A 25,146-nucleotide genomic window follows, 5' to 3' on the forward strand; every position below is an offset into this window, starting at 1 on the left:
AAAAAAGCGCAAGAAAAATGTGATGCACAAGAGAAGAGCGCACACCACCAGGCACAACGTACCATGGAAAACCCTGTGGTGACGCCTTTCTAGCAGCCTGTCTCTGTGATCGAGGCCTTACTGCCAACTTCATACTCATGCTTCTTTTCAACCAGACAAACACGGCCAGCCTGCCGTTTGTTTCATCACAGTGACGTCTTTGGGCTCGTTCAGCAGGTGGCGAGAGTCACTCGCATTCTTCTCAAGAAAGAATCATTCTTTCTGTATGCTGCACATGTGGATGAACATGTGGCGTTTGTTGGACAAGTGATGCTGAGATGAATGTCTCCATTAGGGAGACAGAGGGATTAACAGTAAATCAGTGAGTGAGCCACAAGCCTCACTCACAAGCCAGACTTTCTTATTTCCAGTCTTGTCTTTTGTTTTATGGTCCGGCCTGTGGTCTAGCCTGGCCTCATTACAAAGCAGTCTGTGTGGAAAGGCCAAATACATAGTGACTGGCATTGTTCTGTGATTGGCATCTTGGTTTAAACCGTTCATAAGCGGCACGGCCCTGTCCATCTTTGAAAGCTTCACCACGGGCAAGTTTTCTGTTACAGGTCAGCGGTCGCATTGTGCATCTGTGCCTCTCAGATGCTCCTTCAAACTGAACCAGTGAACCTCAGCCCAGATGCTGCCCTGACTTATCCTTCACAGTACTATGCTACTCTGGCTGGGTTTCTCTCTCTTCTAACCATAACTTCACCCCTCACTTGAAACCGGTGCAGAGTTTGGACAGCATTCACACAGCGTTCAGTGGTAAAGTCTTACTGCTGAATTTATTTCTTTATTCTTTATTGCTAATAAAAGGCAGGTCGGGGAGGTGCTACACATGCATGGGTTAACCCAGGCGTCAAGTAATAACTAAACTCATTAGATGTATTGCTTTTGCTGGATGAAATCAAAGTTAATGTTTATGATAGTTATATTTAGTTTTGTTTCCTTGTTAGTCTTTGTTTGGTGTACAAAACCTTTTCAAATGGTGAGAAATGAGTAAAAGCAGCAACTCAGTGAGAAGGCTCACCTCTTCTGTAAAACACAGCAGGAAACTCTGACATTATACATTTTCTCAGCCAATCTTTTCTTATAAAATGTCTGTATAATAGTGTGACTCCCTGGATGTAGGATGTGGGCATAAGTCACCATCATATCCTTATCTTTGCTATCTATTGAGTAAGGGCACTGTCGCTGCATCCTGGGCTCAGCGCCGCCCGACACGATGGTGATTGGTTTAAAGAAATCCAAACAAGCATCAGCGCTTTCCCCTCCACCACAATGATAATGTGCAGACAGGCCTTTCTTTACTGACACAGCACTGGAGACGGATCTGACTGTGTGAGACAAACTAGTTGTAAAAGTATTTGTATTTACATTTACACATGGATAGAGATGCCCCCATCACATTTTGTGCTGCAGATACAATAACCGATTATCAAGCCAACAAAAAACCATCATGGCCGATATCAACGTTTTGTTCATGATTTGTGTTGTCATAGCAGCTGGTATACAAGGCTCCAGACTAAACCTTTTCAACATCGTACAGTAAATACAAAAATTCTAAATGTGATTGTCATCGATAGTGGTTATTTGCATAATGGTGTCAGGACTTGACCCTGACACCATGAGCAATTTCCGTCCCATTTCCAATCTTCCCTTTCTGTCAAAAATACTGGAACGCATTGTCGCCACACAACTCAAAGCCCACCTCATCTCCAACGATCTGTTCGAGTCATTTCAATCTGGTTTCCGCTCACAGCACAGCACTGAAACAGCCCTCCTCAAAGTCACCAACGACCTCCTCCTCTCCTCAGACGCTGGTCATCTCAACATTCTCATCCTCCTCGACCGCACCGCAGCTTTTGACACCATCAACCACAACATCCTTCTCTCCCGCCTCGAATCCTCCCTCAACATCACCGGAACTGCTCTCTCCTGGATTAAATCATATCTCACAAACAGACAACAGTTCATCAGTATCAACAACTGCACCTCCTCCACTGCTCCTCTGTCTCAAGGCGTCCCCCAGGATTCGGTGCTTGGTCCTCTTCTGTTCATCCTCTACTTGCTCCCTCTTGGTAACATCATACGTCAACATGGACTTCACTTTCACTGTTACGCCGATGATGTCCAACTCTACATCTCCACAAAAGCCATCACCACTGCTACTCACTCCACTCTCACCAACTGCCTCACTGACATTAAATCATGGATGCAAACCAACTTCCTCAAACTGAACTGTGATAAATCTGACATGATCATCATCGGTCCCAAATCCCTCACTAAAACCTGTCACAACTTCTGCCTCACCATCGACAACTCCACTCTGTCTCCCTCCCCACACATCCGCAACCTCGGAGTCATGTTTGACAGCAACCTCTCCTTTGAACACCACGTCAAACAAATCACCAGAACTGCCTTTTTCCACTTAAAAAACATCGCCCGTCTCCGCCCATCACTCTCATCTGCTGCTGAAACTCTGATCCACGCCTTCATCACCTCCAGAATTGACTACTGCAACAGCATTCTTTACGGCACATCATCCAAAATCCGAAATAAACTCCAGTACATCCAGAACTCTGCTGCTCGCCTGCTCACCCACACCCGCTCCCGTGACCACATCACCCCTGTTCTCCAGAACCTCCACTGGCTCCCCGTCCCACAACGGATCCAATACAAAATCCTTCTCCTCACTCACAAAGCCCTCCACAATCAGGCCCCCTCCTACCTCACCGACCTGCTTCACCACCACACTCCATCCCGCCGGCTCTGCTCCTCTGATGCCAACCTCCTGTCCCTTCCGCTCAGGACCAAGCACCGGACATGGGGCGACAGAGCCTTCTCCATATCTGCCCCCTCCCTCTGGAACTCTCTCCCCAAAAACATCCGAGATTGCACTGACCTTTCCATATTCAAATCACAAATCAAAACTCACCTGTTCAAAACTGCTTTTAATGTGTGACTACTATTGTGTACTTTGTTTTTAGTGTATTGTTTTTATATATGATTATTTTAATGTAAGGTGTCTTTGAGTGTCATGAAAAGCGCTATATAAATAAAATGTATTATTATTATTATAACAACATGAGTAGTTGTAATGATGTATTATAAGCTGCTTAGCGTGTTAAACAGCTCATAATTCATCTCTTATTGTCGATTCCATGTCAAACAACTGGATTTATTCAAGTTTCTCACCAAAAACTACATTTTACAAGATTACATTTGAACACATGATAACTTTGTAAGTGACCTTTTTACCGTATAGAGCTTGAATGCATCATAATGTAACTCGGTGGAACCTCCATTAATCCTCTTAATGCAATTGGTGAATAGAATGCTGATATCCTGAGCACGTATGTTTACTGATGACTATCGGTGGACTATTGGGGCGTCCCTACATATTGATATTGTTATCTGACCAGAAGCCAAAGATAATAATAATAATAATAATGTTATAATATATTTAGCAAACACAAGCATCAAATTCTTTCATTTTAGGCTGAAACCTGTGAATGTTTGGCACTTTTGACTGACATTAATAATTGTTTAGTTTCATTAGAACTTCACAAAATATCCAAGAAAACGCATCTCATCAAACATTCTGAAAACACAGATGTGTTGGTAATTCCTTACATTTCTCAGGACCCTTGTCAGAGAATCCCACAGAAGTATGAGGTTTTACTAGTGATGCCCCCCCCCCCCCCCCCCCCATATACCGGGTGCTTTACTCTGACCCACAGACACGCATGCACGCTCAGTACAGCCTGAGACTCACATCATGGCAGAGAGAAGACAAAGATCCAAAGTGTGGCTACATTTGACTCCAGTAGAGTCTGAGAACAAACTCAATAAACCCTCAGAAGTAAGAGTTTCCTCTGACAGCAGTTCATCACAACATGTAGCCAACAAGCAGAACATCAACCTGTTTGTCCACTGCAGCTAACGTTAGTGTTTGATCAGAAGAACAGACGAATGTGACTTACTTATTGTTTAGCTGCGATTGTAGTTTAAGGATTTGAGAACCTCTTGTAGATACCGCCGGTCCCAGCCCCCCCTTAGACCATGTCCCCTCTTGTTAGCAGCTATCAGGGAAGATGATGAGGTGGACGAGTGTTATTGAGCTGTTACCCAGTTTGTTGTTAAAGGCCTGCACCCCTTCTCAACAGTGGAGTCAAAGGGATTTAGGGAACAACTAATAAGTCTGTCAGTGTATATTGAGTTGTTTGATACATAACTAGTAATAAGGGGAGCAGCTGTGTTATAAGTTATTGTGAAGCTGCTAGTCCCACTACCACTCCAGCCTACACACCTTAACAGTTTTGTTTCTTTACTGTCGGGAGAGGAGCAGGGCTCTCAACCCCAAATGCACTCCTCCCTGTAGGAATGCTCTCATATTTACATTTGTTGTTGGCATTGAGATAGTGGAGTTAACAATAGTGAGGTATTGACACGTTCAAGAAGGACTACTTGTTCACACATGAATAATAAAGCAATGTTGATTCTTCTTTTTATTGAATTGTCTTTTTCTTTTACAAAAGAATCAAAAAGATCCGATAAGAGTATCAATAATAGTGCTATCTTATCGATACGCATCCCTAGGTTCTCCACAGTCAGGTGTTGATATGAAGCTGCATGTGAAGCAGCCAAGCTAAGTACTTCAGTCTCGTGACAGTGGAGTGATGACAGAAGATGAGAAAGTTGGGAACTACACACCACAATGGTCCCTGGTTGGACATGAACCGGGAGTCTGTTGATGGTGGGAACCTAAACCACCAGGTCACACCAGGGTGCCTGTATTTTTACAGCTTATAACAGATATGTCGGCTAATAAGTAACCAGAAATGTCAGCACAGAGATGCCCTACATCTGTTTGAGGTCAGTGAGAAACGGTGTCTCCATTGCAGAGTTTGTCCATCAGGGAGTGCTTACAAGATCATCAGTTAACAGTGAGACGTCCCGTCAGCACATAGCGTGGTCACAATTCTGTTTACCACATTTAAGGATATTTCTACTTTTTGTCTTAAAAGGAATAACACAAAGGAATTGTAAGTTCACTGCAGCTGCAATGAAAATATCTCAGCCTGACATCACGTTTACCCTGCTATCCGTATGAACCATAGACCAACACATGTACAGAGTTCATGTGCTCCAGTGGGAATGTTTCCCTCCATTATGGGGCTGTTGGGCTGGTGGTGAATGGGCTCGTTTATCTGGCTGTAATTGAACCTGACCCACTTGCACAATTAACTCTAACCCATAATATTTGCTCGGCGGTATTTGGTTTTGGATGGCTCGGCCCCAGCGGTGAGGTCGACCTCAGCATAGCCATCAATCACTGCTGCTCCCTGAAGGGGCGGGGCTCCAACATGACCCAAGGGAGCACAGTGATGATTGGATTGCTGCCGAAGGCAAAGATGACTCGAGGAATTTCCAAGTTCTCCCGCATCACTGAGAGCCAAGTTGTCAGTTTAATCAAGTTTTTCCTCTGAGACTTCCATTGTATTCCTTGTTAGTTCTCCAGTAATATTCTGAGTCCACTTTAAGAAGGAGTGTGGGACCTGTCAGGAGCTGAAGGTGGACAGAAGATGCTTGGTCAAATTCTTCAAAATATAGTGAAAGCGATTAAAGACTCGTCTCATTTGATGATGGTCAGTTGTTGCTCCAATGGTGCACTGTAGGCATCAGAGTTGATGTGCGCTTCAATATACAGAGTTTACAGAGCAACATGTAGTTGAGTCTCTATCTCAAACAGTCCCATACTCTGCAGGACGTGTCGAGGTTGTTTTAGCTGCAGCTGTCCTGCAGGGGAAAGCGTGCTTTGACCGGGCTCAGACACGTATTGCGACGCGTCGACGCACGTTATTCAAATTTCAAATCAACATATTTTTGTAATCGATATTTCCAAAGTCAAGAGGGAATTTTGTCAGCCAGCAATAGTTGTGTATCATGGTTAGAGCTGAAATGATTAGTTGACTCATCTTTTACTGTATCGACTAGACAGCTGACTAGAGTTTTGACCACACACAAACTCAATTGTTGGGATGAATGGATGTGACTTTTTCAGTCCCGATACTGATAGCATACCTGGTCTTGGGTATATTCCGATACCGATGGATCTGATACCAGCTGTATGCCTCACTGTGTGGAAGTGACTGGCATCGTTCTTTTGTGTGTAAGGAAGCATCAAAAAAGTTATAAATACATTGATATAAATGTACTGGACTGGTATTTATTATCAAAATAATTAACTGGATGTCAAAGTTAACAGGAAATACAATTCAAGTGTAAAACCTTTTTAACATTGTTACGATTCCCAGTCCAGCTCTTTGAGTCAGTATCGGCCCGATATCTGTACCGGTGCAGAATCAAGATTAAATGCTAGTGGACGGTTATCTTCAAGATTTTATCATTCCTTCTTAGTCGTTCGGTACTTTATACTCTTTGGGTTATTTTTCATTACTAAGTAACTGCTGGATAAAGCAGCAACAGGAATGTTTACAACAGCTAAGTCACTACATACAGTCAAGAGGGCCGTCCAGAAAGAATGAAGAAAGGACATCAGTCAGTATCTGTCCTCCTGTCCTCTGGTCTGCTGTCCTCTCTCCTCTTGTCCTCTGTTCTCTTGTCTTCTGTTCTCTTGTCCTCTCTCCTCCTGTCCTCTGTCCTCCCCCTCTGTTGATCACTGCCTACAGGTACTGCAGGTAGAGAGAGGAGGAGCTGCTTTGTCTCAGCCAGTAGAAAAGTTGACAAGAATTCGAAGATTTGTGGCAAACAAACGAAAGTTAGACTAGTTAGACTAGTTAGCGTGATAATAAATTATACCAAGAAGTCAAGTATCCGTATAGAAACCAGTAGTTGGAGCATATCAATACTACGCTCTTTAATGATTTAGCACAGCTGCCCGTTGAACACTGGGTGTTGGTGCCCATCACTAGTTGCCGTTGTCCTTCATTCGTTTTCTGTGGGGACGTTGATGAGTGTCATCAGTCCATAAGATGAGGACTCCAGGAAAGCAGCTAATGAGAATCTTAACTGAGATGTGTGTTGACTCATAGGCTTCTCTTCCTGGATACAGTCGTACAATAGTAATGGCTGAGTATGTTTTGAAGGTGCACTGCCAATGTTATTATGCATCTCAGAATAAGATATTCAAAGAGTCTCAAGGCTCAGCCAGAATCATGTTCACGTTTCACTCTGGCTGCTACAGACGTCTTAAATACCCTTCATTCATGCTGTGCATCAGAGTGGCATCATCTAAAGGAGCAGAGCTGAGACCTGCTTTCATCTCTTCTCCCAGTAAACACTCGGGGCTCTGCATACATGCACTTAATTGGTACATCTCTGCAGAGTCCACAGGGAGAGAGGCTGACACACACACACACACACACACACACACCTTCAGGGAAGAACACCTGAGCTCTTGTAGTTTGTTTGTCTTTAAAGGCCCATGAGGATGAAGGGGGGAGTCTTCGTTTTGTCACCAGCTAGGTGGATTCACAAGCTTTAAGGAGCCAGGTCCTAATTGAACCCCCGTTGTAGCATCGATATCAGCAGAGACTGTGGAGATGGGAGCTAATGAGATCTCATGAGAGTGGAGACGCAGGTTTGGTGGCTCCGTTCATTCGGCAACGTGGCTTTCACAAGCAAAGGCGCATATATTTTAATACAAGTAACCGATTTCTGTAAGAAAATGTGATCACTCTAATAATGGTGAGGACTGTGTTCTGTCCCCCACCAACACACACACACACACACACACTGCACGGCTGCTGTGCAACAGTGTGTGAATGGAGGCAGCTGCTTTGCATTTTCTAGAACTCAAACGATTTAAAGCTGTCCCTGTGTTTTGTGAGTCACCTCGTGTTGAAGGTCGCTGGCCTCTCTTTAACGGCTACTCTCTTTCATTTCAGTGTGCAAGGATCCACCATACAAAGTGGAGGAGTCTGGATACGCAGGCTTCATCTTGCCTATTGAAGTTTACTTCAGAAATAAGGTACATTTTACCACTTTGATCCACCAGCCAGCTGTATGTTTCAACACTGGGTTCATCTTTGTTTTGGTAGTGTGACGGTAGAATGCTCCTCTTCCTGCCTTTCTTAATGAGGGGAAGAATGACATGCAACCAAACTCTAACCAGAGACATAGTCATACATTGTAATCACCTCCACCACTAGGCAGCTCTGGAACTACAGTTTTAGGGAAAATATCTGTTTAATTCAAATATGTGGAACATGTGTATTTTTCCACGTAGATTTGACCATTAGTGCAGTTCCCGTAAAAACCTGCCTGATCAGAACAGGCTGAATGTTTGGCCTGTGGTGTCATACAAACAACTTCACTCGACACTCGGCTTCCTTGACTCCTCAGCAATTCACCTGCCGTGACACAGCAACACACACCTAAATCCACCAACACCGGGAGGCCAGGTAGGCCACCTGGACCTGGGGCCCACAACTACAAGGACTCCAAAAAGCTATAGATTTAACATCGTGTTTCGATATGAGGATTATTGAATTATGTTACTTTCCTAACTCATTATACCCCAAAATACCTCACAAAAGGCCCCCACTTGGATGAAAAATATGGAACTCCACTATATACTACTTACTGTGTACAAAAACATTGTATCTGACGGAAAAATGTTACTCACAAACTCTAACAATTCAAATATGATTACTTATTATTAGTGCTGGGCAACTATTAAAATATTTAATTGCATGGATTTTTTGCGATTAATCGCATTGTTATGGCAAAGTTCAACAATGAATTATAAAGTAGTGTATTGCGCACTTTTATTTTAAAAGTACTGCTATATGAACAAAAGGGCAATAACATTTGGTTCACGAGATGCAGGTAGCATGTTTCATACTTAATGTGAATATAATTCATACTTTGTTGGCATCTTATTCTGAAAACCGGATGTTCGTCTGAAGAAACCGGATGTTGTCTCATGTTAATGTTTCCGCTAACTTTCAAAGTCCTTCACTCGCTCCCGATCCGTGCCGTTTAAATGCGTTTACGGTGAATGTCAGCATGTAGGTGCACTAACATGTAAGTGTCTGCTGAGTTGACCACGGAGATCTGAGTGTCTGCTGACTTTACCAGCGATGTCCAGTAGTCTCCAGGGAGAGCAGCGGAAGTCGCCTTTTCTCTACGGCAACCCTGAAGGGACATCATATCTCCAATAGAAAACCATAAACATGAGACAGTCTGACTAAAGGATGTTTGCTGGCTTTTATCCCACTGTTCTTGTCATCCTCTTGTTGTTATGTATATGTATTGTCTCTTGTCTTTCAATTAAAAATTAAAAATAGAAAATTATAATAAATTTTAAAAATGCGCGATAAAATAATTGTCGTCGTTAATTAATGAATGCGTTAATGCGAAATGAACGCGTTAACTTGCTCAGCACTAATTATTATTATTCATGAAACTATCCAGCATCAAATTAGAATGTAAAGCTCTTGGACAGAGTGAAGTACATTCAAGTGCTGCTGATAATGTCCGTCTACCCATCACTTGACGTAAACAGTTAAATGCAGCACATTTACTATCCACTATTAATAGTCTTACTATGAATATATGTACTGTTGAAGAAGCTATAAACTGAGTTCAGAGTATCTATGATTCAGTCAGTGCCTCCCTGTCCCTTTTTAAAGGAGGGGACACCAAATGGTAAAACATCAAAGTGGACTTCACTTCAAAGTTCTGCATTTAAGTTATGTTTTCTTCCAGCATGACAACAGTTCTAAAGCTGTGTCTTTTAGGATTTTTTTTGAAAAGTCAGTGCATAAAGTGGTTTATTTGCATCGTGTGCTGCAGGTTTGCAACACAACTTGAAAATGTCTCATAAGGCTTTGTTAAACTTTCAATTTCAGTCATTGTGGAGAAGCAGAAGGACTTTGTAGTTTGCATCTGAATGCAGCATAGTGGTGTTGATGCAGGAACATAATGTTGGTAAAGTCCTGATGGTGACCGTTCTCCTCTTTTCCCTCTCTGGGTGGACCACCACTTCTCCTCAGGAAGAACCGAAGAAAGTCCGCTTTGATTACGACCTGTTCCTCCACCTGGACGGCCACCCGCCTGTCAATCATCTCCGCTGTGAGAAGCTCACCTTCAACAACCCGACAGAGGAGTTTCGTAGGAAGCTGCTGAAAGCTGGAGGGGTAGGAGTCCGAGGGGGAGGCGGGACTTGAGTGACACTTCTTAATGCAATACTGCAGCTTGTACTGCAGCCCACCCAGGAGGAAACACTTTCATCTCTTTTTATTCCAGGGAAAGTCAATGGAGTTCAGTTCTATGTTCTGAAACACTCATGCACAGCTCAGTCAGTGTCACACATGAGTACAGCTCCACTCGACCTGCCTTACTTCAGCCACAGTAGATCTGCTGCTTTTGACTGATTCATTATGAACATCATTAAAGAATGAGGCTGATCATATTTTTATTGTCAACATATCTTGTGAAAAAAACTCAAACCAACAACGGCTGGATCTTAAAAGTCAGTGATTGGAGCCCCAGTCAAAAGAGGTGCTTCCAGTGGAATGACTTTGTTTTGTTAGCTGCGTCATATTACACTGCAGGAGCACCAGCACGACAGGCTGAAATGACCTAACCACAGGTGATGGTAACTGGGACAAATACAATACACCAGTGTTCACCTTTGTGGCCATTAATGTTGCAAACAGGACATTTGTCACAGAAGGTGGTCAGGTGACAGTCTAACAGATTACACATGGCACACGTGTCCTTTGATGTGTGGAACAGGACCTCTGCCCTTTCTTCTTCAATGTTTCTAAGATTTTATTTTCTGAATGTGTTTGCATGCTTTTAGATTCCAAATACTCCAGTGGACTAATAAGGAGGCCGTACTGCCGGTACATCAATGGCACAATCATGTTTTTCTGTGTAAGGAGTACTGTTCAGACTGAGTACTGTTCAGACTGAGTGCTGTTCAAACTGTTCAGACTGTTCAGACTGAGTACTTTTCAGACTGTTCAGACTGAGTACTGTTCAGACTGTTCAGACTGAGTACTATTCAGACTGAGTACTGTTCGGCACCACAGCTGTTCACAAGAGGCGTGTGACTGTGCATGCCAAATGTCATTCTGTTACAGTATACGAGGTGTAACCTAACCACTGCTCTTATCGGTTCTCCTGCTCTGCAGAGGCCTTATCGTTTGTTCACCGAGTCTTTTGTGTATTTCATTATCATTTGATTTTACAACTGTTCTGCAATATGCAGATTGTTAAATCACACCGATTCCAGTGATTTTCTTTTGCTTTAACATTGTTTTAGGAAACTTATACAATGCAGAATAAATTACTACAAATTTAGCATCACTTAGATCAGCTGATCGCATCACTAAAGCTCTCTATGGTTGTGGGTTTACCATTAGTTACATCCAGGAATATCCTGATAAGGATTGTTTTGGCCTCAACCCCTGACCTTTTAATATCGGTATTGCCGATAACGAGTCCAATCAAATGCTCAATGTTGATTCAATATTTATCAAACACCTTTAACTAAATTCGACCCCCCAATTTGATCCAAATATCAAAAGTACCACAAACCTGACAACAGCCATGCTTTAGTTTGGCCCGACATGAAGCTGATCTGACCTGCCTCCTGTTTGTCATTTTAACTATGGTAAGCGACAAAACAATAGAAGCAGCTAACTGTGTGTTGAATCTGCATTCTTTTTTCAACCCCGCTGCCGTTACATTCCATTCCATTAATTTAACTGACGCTTTTATGCAAAACCAATCATGCAAGTACATCAACTTCAGCGAACATGCTGAACTGCTTTAAATGCTACATTTAGAAACAATGAGAGATAGATAATGGGTTATTTTATGGGATAATGTGCAGTGTGAACACATGACTTTTCTCCACAATGGTGAAGCGAACTCCCCATTGACATCAGGACAGTAAACCGTTTAGATTTAGTTGAGTAGGAGCCGGGGCTCAGTGGTAATGGGCCAGTAGCAGAGCGTATTGGACAGGCTGCTTTGACAATGTCATTGATGTACGATTGCCCTGGGTCATGCGCAGCACAGTAGGCAAATCGGTCGGTCGGTCGGTCGAAGATTTGTGCTGTCAACTGTCTTTCAGACCAGGGAAAAGTATTCTCAGCACAACTGTAGTAGAAAAAGCCATGTGAGCGAATGACAGAGCAGGGGACCCAGAACGTCACCCTGAGGGACCCCGCTTGTTCAAGCACAGATTCTCTCCCTGTAAGTGCTCTCCTTGAGGTAGGGTGGGAAAATGGAGAGTGGAGAGTCTGAGACTCCCAGTTCTTGGAGGGCAGAGAGGAGGATCTGGTTCATCATGTCAAAACACTGCTGAAAAGTGTCGCAGGATGACAGAGGAGGAGAAGACTGCTCATGCAGAGGGGAGTTCCTCTGTGACGGCGAGGAGGTCTCAGTGGAATGGCCCGCTGTGAAACCAGACAGGTCAAGAAGGTTGTTCTGGTGGAGATATGCAGAAAAGACACATTCAAGTGTTTAAGAAAGAAAGAGAGTAGTCTGTAAATCTTAACGTCAACTGAAGGTTCCTTTTAACCAAATGATGTTTCACGTTCACACATTTTCACTTAAATATGGAGAAAAAAGCTCCCAGTGTGGTAACTGAGAGCAGTGGTGCAACCCTTGCAGGCTGAGGTGGATAAAACAAAGCAGAGTGCAGTACAGGAATGATCCATCAGACTTTCATTTAGCTAATACCTGTCCATTGAAATCTGCCCTGATATGATCCTTAGGATGGCTCAGGACATCCCTAGTTGCTTCCTCAGCGTTTGGGTCAGTCAGTCTGTTGGTCCCCTGCCAGAGGACTCCTGTAGTCTGGAGGTTTTATGACTGGAGCTAAGTGCTCTTTATTTACTTTGGCCTGCACCCCCTTCTCAGCCTCAACACGGCTGACATTGACCATATCGAAACTCACATTCTCTATCGTGTCTCATCACATAAAGATCTGAGAACATTACTTTGAACAATTTCATTGAATTCAAAGTTTCTTTACCAAACCTTGTTCCACTCTTTTGGATATTAATAATGGAATGAGTATTTGGTTTAGCTAAAAACCTTTTGTATTTTAGAGAATTAAACTGTAAACCTTTGTTGTCCTCCCTTTAACAGCAACGGGATCCTCACAAACGAAGTTCAGAAGACTCAAAAGTAAGATCTCCACCATGCTCTGGGGCTCATCAATGAACCAGGCTTCTCTAAAGATGATCAACAACTTGGACAATTCTAGAAAGTGGCTACAAATAGTGTGTTGTGTAATGATACCGGTACGTTTCTCCTGCCTGGGAGATTTACCGTCCCAATACGAACATACTGAAACAGCTGTGCTGTCTGTAGTTGCATATTCTGGCCATCGGTGTCTCCCTGTAATGACTGCAGGATATTCCAGCAAAAACAGGCAACTTTAGATTTTAGATGTGTGATGAGGGTGTGCACTGATCAGGTTATACTGCACAACTTGTAGTAACTGTGAACAGTTACTGTACTTTTAAAACACTTCTATTATTGGTTATAATTGGTGTGTTGACTTCTCGATGTTAGTAACATGTCGGTAACATCTTTGCTGTTGAATTAGCAGTTTATGCAGGTGCTTTAGAAGAAACTGCGAAACAAACTTCATTCATACTACAGTGCTGGAGTCAGGATGAGCTGAGCAGTGTTAGATAGGTGCATTAAACAAAGACGTGACACGTTGATTGAAGAGCTTCGGAGGTGTAAGGTGTGTTTATCAACTTTGGACAGAGCCATGCTAGCTGGTTCTCCGTGATACCAGTCTTAATGCTAAGCTAGGCTAACCATAACCCTAACCCTGACTCCAATTAAATTTTTACAGTTTGATATCAACTCTTTTCTTATCTCACTGTCAGAAAGGAGGTGAATAGGCGTACGACCCTGATTTTGACCCATTCCTTTTAGATTTGAATTGTAATGCCATATAGCAGACATGCCATGAATGAACATAGAATACAAAAGGAACTGGTTTAAGTCTTTGCTGCTGCCTCTCAATACTGCAATCTGATCTAACAATACGTCAATACCAAGATGTCAGCTTTTAATACTCAAATCCTTTTGGATCTCATCAAGTATCAAAAACCTGGTGTGCTGCTGTTCCTCTGGCAGGTGATGGTAATGCAGGAGGGCTCCACCTCCCTGTTCTCCCAGCACCTGAAGCTGCCTATGCTTCCCAACAGCTCGCTGACATCCACCATCTCTGATCCAAAGAAGAGCAAAAGCTTCCATGGCTCAAAGGTCAGTGTTGTTTCCAGGTACCTTCTCCTCTGCCTCTACTCTCGACCCCACCCAGCTGTCAAGCGTTTCACCCCTTCAAAGGATCCAGTCCCTAATCCCCCACACATTGGGCAGGTTCAAAGACCTCGAAGATATTTCAACTCAGGCATTTCAAAGTGATCAAACTTTTGCACTGACTTAGAGACATGCTGTGAATCTTTGACCTGGGGGTTAGACAATGCCCATATAATGCTCCAATGTCCTTTTAAAACTTCTTAAGTTTCAGACAATAACATACACAATTAGTAAAGAGAATCAATGGGGAAGAGAGAAGGCATACATGATGGGCCTACAGGTGAGAGACGAGACATCTGTCTGTCTGTCTGTCTGTCTACTGTGAGAACACATTCGATATTTTTGTAATAATCATAACTATTTGACAAAAAGTCCTAAATACTTTAGTTTTCCCTCATTATTTATTTAAGTCCAATTATTGTACTTCTACATGTTATGTTACAGAGAGAGAGAGAGAGAGACCCTTTCAGTATTTCAATAAACTGATGCTATAATGGTGGAAGTAGTACTTAGATCTCTATTGTTCTAAAAGTATCAATACTACAGGGTAAAATACTCTGTTACAAGTAAAAGTCCTGCATTCAAAATTGTAAGCAAGTAGAAGTACAAAAGTATTACCATCAACATATACTTCAAGAACTAAATGTAAAAGTACTATTAAGAAGAATGGCCCATTTATCAAAAATGTTATATAATCAAATACACACACACACAGGGTTCAACCTAAATGATTGTTTTTCACTAGCATATATATATATATATATATATATATATATATGAGATAATATAAAATACAAATGGTGACGATTTCATAGATATTGCTGTATAGTGGAGTAATAAATGTTACGCCTGCTTTTCTCTAGTGAACTCATAATATAATATTATTATAAATGGTAAATTACTTGATCCAGACCTCTTGTTCACTTGAATGCATTCCTAGAAAGTAAAAAATAGTTCAGTAACTGGTTTTAATTATGATGTGCTTTCTGTTCTGACGGTATTATTATTATTATTATTATAACCCCTTCAGGGATTTACATGAACTTGGGTCACCTGCTAACCTGCCAATGTCACGGTGCTGAAAGGTCTGTTAAAAAGTGCCACTTTAGTGATCTCTTCACTGTTGATGGCAGCAGAGGCACTAAAGCTGGTTCATGTTGAGGGAGATGGGTTCACTGCAGCGGAGGAGTCCGCTGGAGTTCAGAAACGAGCCGACAGCTTTGCACCTTGAGGTCCCGGGGTCACACAAAATATAGGTTTCAGAGGTGGTTGGTCCAAGTTGTGCCCCACCCCCCGTCGTCTAGACTGCTTTAATGGCTTTACTGCATTGATGAAATATTGACAAGGGGGCTGGAGGTGAGACCCAGGGACAAACAGCCCCTGCCGTTAGCAGGAATGCATTTCCTCCTTTCTCCACATTGCCCTTCGCTGCACTTTGAAGGGTGCGCATGTGGCTGCTGAAAAGGCCCCCTCACCCCACTGAACAGCACTGTTCAAAAGAAGCACTGAGTTTGCTCTTTAAGCCCATAGATGTGGACTAAGAAGACCCTTTTTTAAGAATATACCTCTTTTCACAGACAGTAATGCCAAACTGCAGGGTGGCATATGTGTAAGAGGCAGAAGATTAATCTTCATTTGACCTTGTTGCCTGGTTTTTGCTCACTTTCTTGTTTGGTACTATGCATTTTAGAAGTACTACATGTAGTCCAGAGTCAACACAATACGAAGAGCAAGAGGACAACATTACCAGGAGTCATGTTTCTCCTGAATGCTGAGATTTAAACCCAAAATGTTTTTCATATTCAGGGTATTCAGTTATTTTTAGTGGCACTTACTTATATCAGTTATTATCACAGCAGTACAAGCCCATACCGTCCTCAGACAACAGTATTTCCCAGTGGCTAATTATGTGCTTGCTCTTTTATGTTTGCCCTCTGACCTAAAGTGGGATTTCCCTCTACCCCGCTCCATAATCCTTTGAGCTGAAGTTTATTCTTCTGTAGCTTAGATGATTCTGTGTAATTCTGCTCCAACACCCTAAATGTTGGGTAAAATTCCTTGTGTTTTTTTCAGACCTGACTGAACTTGCCATCATGCAGTTCGTACGTCATAATTTGGACCACGAAATCTAAACCTGTTGCTCATCGTTGAGCCTTTTGTTCTGTAGGATGGGTTCGTACAGTGAAGGATCTTTCTCACGTGTTGGCTTTGATTCACAGGACGGCTCCAAAGGAAGCGGTATCACCCTTCTCACCACCGCCACAACCAACAGCACCAACAGCAGCAGCTTCTCCAAACTCCACAAGCCCTCCAAGGACCACAAAGACAAGCCTCCAAAAGACATGAAAGAGCCCAAAAGTGCCTTCAGAGACTCCGGCTGGGAACCCAGCAAAGCCCCCAAAGAACCTTCCAGGAAACCCAAAGAGAACCAGCCACTTAGAGATATCAATCCTAAGATGGGCTTCAAGGAACCCAAGTCTTTGTCCAAGGAGCATCGGACTGAGGGGACGACTCACGGGTCAGCGCTAAACAAGCGTCTGTCCACCCCTGACTGGGACGATCACGTGACCAAAAAACGTAAAAAGGGATTTGTGGATCCAGCAGGGAAGCAGACGTCTGGGTCAGATGCTCAACATTTGGATAAGAATCTCTTGAAGGATAGATCGCAAGTGCGAACGAGTAAACTGCGACCGGAAGCTGACGAGGCAGACCGCAGGAAGGTGTCGACACTGCCGTTATTCCAGGAACTGGTGGACCCCAATGACTCAGATATGGAGGACCAGTCCACCAAATCAGATGTAAGTAGAACGTCTTTCTAATTGTTATAAAAAAAACCAAGAGTGTAAGAGTTCTTGAGAGGACATTGGACTCACTGATTTGAGCTTTCAGGCCATTTTACGTAAAAGTAGTGAAAGGAGCGGTTGTGGACAGCGGTCCAGTTCTTCCAAGGCTTTGAAGGGGATGGTTTGTTGGTGGTCAGTCCTTGCTTGGCGTGGAAGCGCTATAAAATCGAATGACCAACAGAGAGAGAAGCTTCTGTAATGGGGGTCCGGTGGACTACAGGGGGCTGGGCAGGGGAAGAAGAGGTGGCCGTCATTAACTACTTCAGCTGCATTCATCTGGGTGGCCAAACAGGAAGTGGACAAAACTGGAGTAAGAAGGTTAAAAGATGCAGTTTTGTTGCCCTGTTAACAGCTAATTTTTTTGGAAAGGAAGTAATTGAATATGGATGTGGAATGTGCTCAAGTACTCCTCTCCATCTGCACATCAAGAGCACGATTAGGAAACTTCACGTCTACAGTGGCTGCTTTCATGAATAGGCTGACATTTGACTGGGTTGCCTGGTCCACACACATTTGGTGGAGAACCTCCCCATGAAGACGGACTGTTTTAAAGCCAAATAGTCGACAAGTAAGATTTATGGTTTTACAACACCTGAGGAGAAAGGGAAGACGTGGCAGTGAATAGCCCAGAGTTCCCCTTTAATCCTTTTAGCTTTTGAGAGAAGAAAAAGAGCGAGCGTCTGTTGGAGAAAGGTCTAAATCCCCGTGCTTTGAGCACTTTTCTTTTATGCGATGGTGTTTTCATTTCTATTCTCCAAAGCTTGTATAAAGCGTGGGTCTTTGTGTATCTTTCTCCTTAGGGGCAGCTTGTTTAGCCAGGGGAGTTATTACTTAGCACTAGCAGAACCCGTGTTTTTGTCTGCGCTGTATGTAAATGCCTTTTAAAGTTTTCCCATACCGAGGCTGGGGGTCGGCCGGTTGTAAAGGGGATGTGGGTTGACAAATGGCAGGTGTTTGATCCTCCCCAGGCCAGCGACTCCGGTGGGCGAGCGCCGGGCCGACACAGAGCGCCACTCTCATTTCTCATGTGACCACTTGTTTGATCTCGGTGTTTTCCTCCGAGCACCGGGCCAGAAACAGCAGAAGGGAGGAAATGTGGAGTAGGTGATGACATGAAGGGAGAGCAGGCTGGAGCGGTAGCACGGGAACCGGTTTAGCGCACTGGATGTGGGCACAGGAGGAGGGATCTGTCACCTGCACAGGTTTGTGTTGAAAAAGCCCAAATCCACTTCCTCACAGATGCATGCTTTGTAGATGGCTGAAAGTATTGAAATCTGACTGATATCTGACACTCAGAAACAACTTAACCCTTTAATGTTAATCCAGTGAGCTTTTGTTTCCTTCATAGAGCCTATGGACAGTAATAACAAACATGTTTTTTATTTATTTATTTTTTAAGCCTTTACCAAACTTAGTCACCATTTACAAGTAAATGTGCATGTTAGCAATCTGCATGTATTAGCCTCCCTTACAGTGAAAAACTGATTATTTGTATTGAGAGAAATTATGAATACAGCACTTCAGCTATAACATGGACAATAAACATTTTAAAAGATAAATAGAAAGGTCAAATAAATACAGTTACGTTTATATGGCCTTAACTTGCAGTGAAAAGGTCTGGTTTTAAAATCCCAGCAGCCTTTGGGTTTCTCTGGGTGTGGGCTCGCTGGAGTGCCGGAGAATGCTCAGTACAGCACATGTTTCAGCTACAATGACCTAACAGCTGAGAAAACCATGAAAGGGTTAACCGCAGCAAGACTGAATATGAGCCGATACGTTTGTGTCGCCAACTACTACATGTCGGTATAAATGAGTTGGCTGTGTTTAAATGAATCTATAGTGTCAAACTGAAACAGTTTTGTTTGGACAGCACCCGCTGCATCAGACAAGCACAGCGAATGCTCTTGTTTGCTGGCATTTCTTGTTGGCCATCCTAACTGTGCCAAGAGTTAAGAGAAGAGGCCAGATCAATGCCGACCAACTCCCGTCTAAAGACCATTTATTGTCTTTGAGGAGGGCGGCTTGGGCGGCTTTGAGCAAAGCGGGACAAAAGCCCTTAAAAGGAGCGCTGGTTAGATTTATGGCCCTCTGAAGAAGCTGTCCCATAAACCAACAGACCAGCTGTGTGGTGTTTGTTGGCGGGAGGTGACAGCCATTGAAGTCTCTCTTCCTTTTGTCCCCGCGTCTCTCTTTTTCTCTCATGTTTCTTCTGGAAGTCGCTTCTCGCCACAAGTACATTTTAAAGTCCTGTTAGAATGACACGTTTTAAACCCACGTCTCTAGTTGTGCGTGGGTCACAGATACTATCCCACTTACTGTGGGAAACTGTACATGTTGGGAGACTGATTGTACCACGGGACCTGGTAGCTGTCACATCTAACAGCCTCATCCTCTTTGGAAAGCTTTGGCTTCTTCTTTGCAGTTCTGCTACATTTTACAATCTAGGATGTTTTAAATGGACAGAATTAAAAACAACACTGGAACTGTTGGAGGTGTATATACCGGTTCTACTCTACTTGGCGGTGAAACATTCTGATGGTAACAATACTGCTGACAATTTCTCTTCCATGAATATCGACGTTTTCAGAGGGCTCCTAAACACGGCACAGCACCTCTGCATTGGTTTTGCATTTTGCCACAAGAGAAGTCCTTTAGTTGCAGTCACATAGAAGCAGAAGAACCAGAGCAGGACCAGAACACCAGAGTCCTGGTTTGTCTCTGCTCTTCAAGAGGAAAGTTATGTTCTTCTTTGTTCGTGAGATTGTGGAGGTGCAGACAGGCGGGTGGTGCTAGTGACCTGCAAGAGCCCAACATAATTATGTTCTATGGTTCTACCTTTTGTAACTATTAACACCCATCAGGTGGCACTTAAAAGTAGACGGTCCGAGGACTGACACACTATGAATAAAGGGAGTTCATGTGATTGACGGTCGACCATTATAAACACCCAAAGAAATCCGAACATGAAGAATGGACTCTCAGAGACACATTTCAAGTCATTCCACCAGCTGTCTTAACTTTCACTTTAAATCAACAACCTGCTTTACTTTACTGTGTTTTAGAATATTTGATGGCAATTTCAACACAGTTGCAGTATAGCTGTTGAGTTTGTTCATTTTAATAGAATCCAAGGCAGTTTTGGTGCGACATAATTTTACTGTATTTGACCTCTAATAGTGATTTTAATTGATATCGTATCAATACCGAGTACTGTGATTGTTTTGCCACAATAATTAGAACCGTCAGATCCTTCCTGACTATAGTACGTCATGCGACTCTGTCTGTGTGCTGGTTCTGGTGAGTGATGTAAGCAGCTGTGGAAGCCAACAGTAGAACACGTCTTCTCGGTATTCTGGCACATCTCTACTGAATTCAGGAGACTGATGGCACAGAACAACTTTCTCTCCATTTGCTGCGCTGTGTGCATGTTGATCATGTTGATCATTTCTCCATTCAGTCTGTCATGTCTGTCCGATGCTAAGAGCTCTGTTTCAGAGCGCTGACACTATCTCCTCCTGGAATACTGACGAGGCCTGTTTGTCTCACACACAACACTTACAAGCAGCATTTATCTTCACTATCTATTCATCTGTCAATGATTGTCTCAATTAACTGATTCGTTATTTGGTCAATAAATGTCAGAAAATTGTGAAAAAAGCTCTTCCATCCTGATAACGGTCCAAAACCCAAAGATGTTGTGTTTACTATCATAGAGGACCAAGAAAAGCTGAAAATATTCACGTAAAATAAACTGCAACCGGGGTGTTTTCCCGTTGAGGCTTAAAAACAAATGAATCGATTATCACAACAGTTGACGAATGGACTATTTGTTTCAGTTGGACTTCATTGTTTCCTTTTTCAGTATTAGTTGTAAACAGAAATGCAGCAGCAAAATGTAGGTTACTGATGTGTTGGTTGTCGTCCTTCATGTTAAATGCCATCACATGTGCTCGACCAATCCCGATCCAGCGATCCTGAAAGTACCTGAGACTTGTAAACATGTAGGACCTCCTCCTGATGTGTCCCCACCGTGGAAATACAAGCAGAACCTGTGGCCGGTGTTTTGTTTCGCTTCTGCAGTAGAGTTGGAGCATGACCGTTTTAGGGCAATATTGATTGTGTATGATTTTTGCATCAATGTGATTTATCAGTAATTTATCTGCAGGCTTGGATTGCTGAAGGATCTCAACGCACTGAGTCAGAGAGTATGCGTTGAATAAAACAACACATAGGAAGCATTTACAGACGGCATAAAGAAAACAGGCAAATACAGAAATGCTGCCTCTTGACTCGTGAACCTTCATGCACTACGAGGGCTTGGTGATAATTCAATATCATTTATTGGCTTTCAATGTAATCGTATATATTATTATTGAGTTGATAATATCAAGCATAAACTAACTGATTAAAATCAGTGAAATCAAACTTGTCTGAATCGGCATGTGTGTGCATGCATGTAAACATCGTCGGTGTACAGCTGGAATTATTTGTGCTTTTTTTCTTCCTCTATAATTTCATAAAAACTGAAGTTCCTTTTTGCACTGAAGTTACATCAGAAAATACTCCGTACTTTACATTTGTAATTCACAGAGGAGGAAACAGAAAGAGGCTTTAGCATGTGGTTATTGCATATAAATTATTATTGTATTGAGTAACCAGAGAACATGCTGTATCTTGATATCTAGATATCAAATGACTCATATCGTGATAGAAGATATTTGAGTTTTTTGTGGCGTGCTCTTGGATGAAGGCTTACGATCGGGCAGCTTGTCGCTACGTTTGTGTAGAGGTGGACGGCCAGAAACGTCCTGAACACAGCAACATGAGACCATCCGGACAACCCATGTGACCTGCTGGGTGTGTCCACTTCATCTGCACACGTGGCGGCTGGTGTGAACTCTTTGTTCCCCTGAGCGTGCTTGTTGTAATTTACGAGCTGCCCACACATCTAAAGGTCTGTTTGAAGTGGACTGTCTCAGAGTGATAAGAGTTGGCCAGCGTCAGACAGACCACACAGCTGCTCACTTTAGAGCTCATTGTGTCCACTCTTTCTTTTCTTCCTATATTGTGGATGGAACAAGACAAGAAGAGCATACTACTGAAAATGTATCTCCGCTGTCAGCAGCCCGTGTGTGTGAGCTCATTGAACAAAGGAAACGCACCGTTGCCTATAACTGATATGTCATATGCACAGTGTGTTTCTGTTGGAACACGTTTCATGTATTGTTTCCTGCTGTCATCAGGTTCACAGACTTGCTGAGGTTGTGTGCTCATATGAGACTGTGTGATCCTCGTCATGGGATAAGTGTACATGGGTCAGGGTATCTGCAGGTCTTGAAAGTCACAAAAGGTTTTTAAAATTTAAAATATTTTTTATGAGTTATAACTTCTCTGATATATCTGATAGGAGATGTTTTACAGATATAAAGGAGTAATTACTGCTAGCTGCAGTAGTTAGTGTCAATCTTTGCAAAAACTTAAATTGTTTTTTTTATTACCAAACAAATCCATATCATAGTCAAAATAATATGATATATGCTGTTTATTAAGTGTGTCCAAAAAAGTAACATTTGTATATTAGTATACACAGTGGTGGGCCGTCAGCCCCAGCAAAGCCTTCTCTGCTGGCGCTGACAGAATCACAAAGTTAAATCTATTTTATAATATAATCATTGTTCTTAAATACACTACATGTATTGTAATTTATAATAATATTTTTCCCATTATCTTATGTTCTCATTGCACAGCTCCTGTGTTCCTCAGTTGCTCTGCTTCCAGTGCAGCTTGTTTTAAGTAGCGCTTTTATCCAATCAGATCTCACCTCTGTGTCTCCAGGTAAGAACAGAGGCAGAGGCCTGCAGACTCACAAGTGAATCCATGTGCACTTTAAGTGAACGGGGACGATATTGTTGATTGTCATAGTGTTCAACCAATCAGATCTTTAGTTTGACATGTTTTGCGTATTCTTTGACGTGTCAGAGCCTGCTAGCTGGCCTACAAGTACGTGATTGGTCAGTGGGCTAGCGTGACGTGTTGGGCGGTGACAATCCCAATATCTGCTGCCTCTGTGAGCGGACATGTTCAGCCTCAAACGCATTAAAACCTATTCAAGAAATACAACTGGGGAGGCTCGACTGTCTTCACTGGCATCCATGAATGGAGAAGGACTTCTTACTGGAACTAAAACACACGGATGTACTGAACAACCGTGAGATTAAACTCTTTATTAACAAAGAAAGGAGGATGGACTTTGTCTTTAAATAGTGAACAGCAGCTCTGGTAAGTGAACTGCTTTTGTTTGTACATCTGCAGTAGCTTTAATATGCTTGTTTATATATTATTATTTCTACAACATGTTTTTGTGAAGATAGATTTTTGTTTGGTTTTATATGTGATAGGAACCATTGTTACGTCCAGTGTTGCTCTGGGGACACATTTAGTCGGTGCCAGTGTTGCCAACTTGGCGACTTTCTCGCTAAATCCGGCGACTTTCCGAACCCTCATGGAGACTTGTTCTGGTGTTTTGACTGTGACGTGAAAGCTCGTAGGTTCTGCTCTGAACGAGGAGCGGGTGCTGCCGCCCCACAGCACTCACAGGTCAGTCTCACAGCAGCCTCACGCAGCAGCCTCACGCTGCAGTCAGAGCAGAGAGGAGACGCACTCTCGCCGTATTCATGTATCTGCACTCTGCAGTTCATGTATCTACAGGTGTTGAGCTTCATTTTGGCACGAAACAAATAATAAGCGTAGCTGTGTTTCAGCTGCAGGACAGCAGTGAAGGCCCAGGTATAACATGCACGGCTCGCCACTGGTTTATACTGTGACATAAAAACGTGGTAAATACTAGTAGAACAAACACAACAGAATCAGATTTCAACAAGTAATTGTTGTGTTGGGACCTCCAACCAGCCAGAGGCAGCAGGAACCAAACCCCAGGACTCTCTCACGTGTTGGGTGGTAGACCTGCCAGAAAGCTGACATGATGACATTTGAGTGCAGTCGCATGCATGATGGTCGATGTCGTGAGCCGTTTTGAGTCTCAGTGTTTGTGTGTAGTTTGCTGCATGTTTATAGCACATCATTTAGACGCAGTGATTTATGATGCTTGATGGAGATCTGAGGCTCGAGCACTAAACTGGCCCGGCTCTCTTCAGATGAGGCCAGCAGCACAGCAACAGTGTAGATCTGTTGGATGTGAAGTTTCCAACCCCAAGATAGGATGACCCCGACATCATCAGCAGGCTTATTGCCTCCCATAGACAAGACCGCCATTGCGTCATCAATCGCCAAGGCCGGGCCACGTGTTGGGCAAAGAACATCACATGAGGAGAGAAACAGGAAGATGCCCAAAAGCTGTTGTGTAGCGTGTTGTGAACCATATCAACAGATGAGTCCAGATCTGATGTGAGGCACATAAGACCCATGAATACCGTGGCTGCTTTAGTCCTCCTTGTTTGGCTGGCAGCCAGCAAATCATTAACATATTGAATGTGTTTCAGTCACACACTAAACAATCAGCCATGAGAACCTGGACTTCTGGTGGACAGAACGTGGAACCTTCTTAATATATATCACAGCATGAAAGTGGTCAAAAGTCAACACTGCAGATATCTGCCAAAGGATTGGATGCTGATCAAATATCAGTCTGCTTCATCATGTGTGTTTTATTCATCTCGGTTTGTTCTCTCTTCTGCCTCCCAGTCCGAACAGCCCAGTCCAGCCAGTTCCAGCTCCAGTTCAGGCTTTGCTCCCACACACCACAAACGGCAAGGTAACTATTTGGAGCACGCTTAAGTTGCAGCTGATCTCTTGTTTATCGTCTCTTTCAGTCAGAAACGGTCTGCATAAAGGTCCAGTGACCGAGTCCATTGCTCTAGAATCATTCAGGACTGGAACTAGTGTAAGAGGGTCAGGTGAGTCTCGGATGAGGGACTTCTTT

The 25,146-nt window shown here is 43.1% G+C and overlaps 1 protein-coding gene across 1 annotated transcript in view; it reads left to right on the plus strand.

The window, feature by feature from the left end:
* The window catches only part of mllt3 (MLLT3 super elongation complex subunit), a 65,144-nt gene that overhangs the window by 34,347 nt on the left and 5,651 nt on the right, over positions 1-25,146 (plus strand). Inside the window, exons 2-7 of the mRNA XM_079295124.1 lie at positions 7,947-8,029; positions 10,059-10,202; positions 13,174-13,212; positions 14,182-14,310; positions 16,584-17,162; positions 24,909-24,978. Coding sequence (XP_079151250.1) covers positions 7,947-8,029; positions 10,059-10,202; positions 13,174-13,212; positions 14,182-14,310; positions 16,584-17,162; positions 24,909-24,978 — 1,044 coding nt within the window. The remainder of the gene's footprint in view (positions 1-7,946; positions 8,030-10,058; positions 10,203-13,173; positions 13,213-14,181; positions 14,311-16,583; positions 17,163-24,908; positions 24,979-25,146) is intronic.

Source organism: Melanostigma gelatinosum, assembly GCF_949748355.1.
Source record: "Melanostigma gelatinosum genome assembly, chromosome: 23".
In the NCBI taxonomy this organism is placed as follows: Eukaryota; Metazoa; Chordata; class Actinopteri; order Perciformes; family Zoarcidae; genus Melanostigma; species Melanostigma gelatinosum.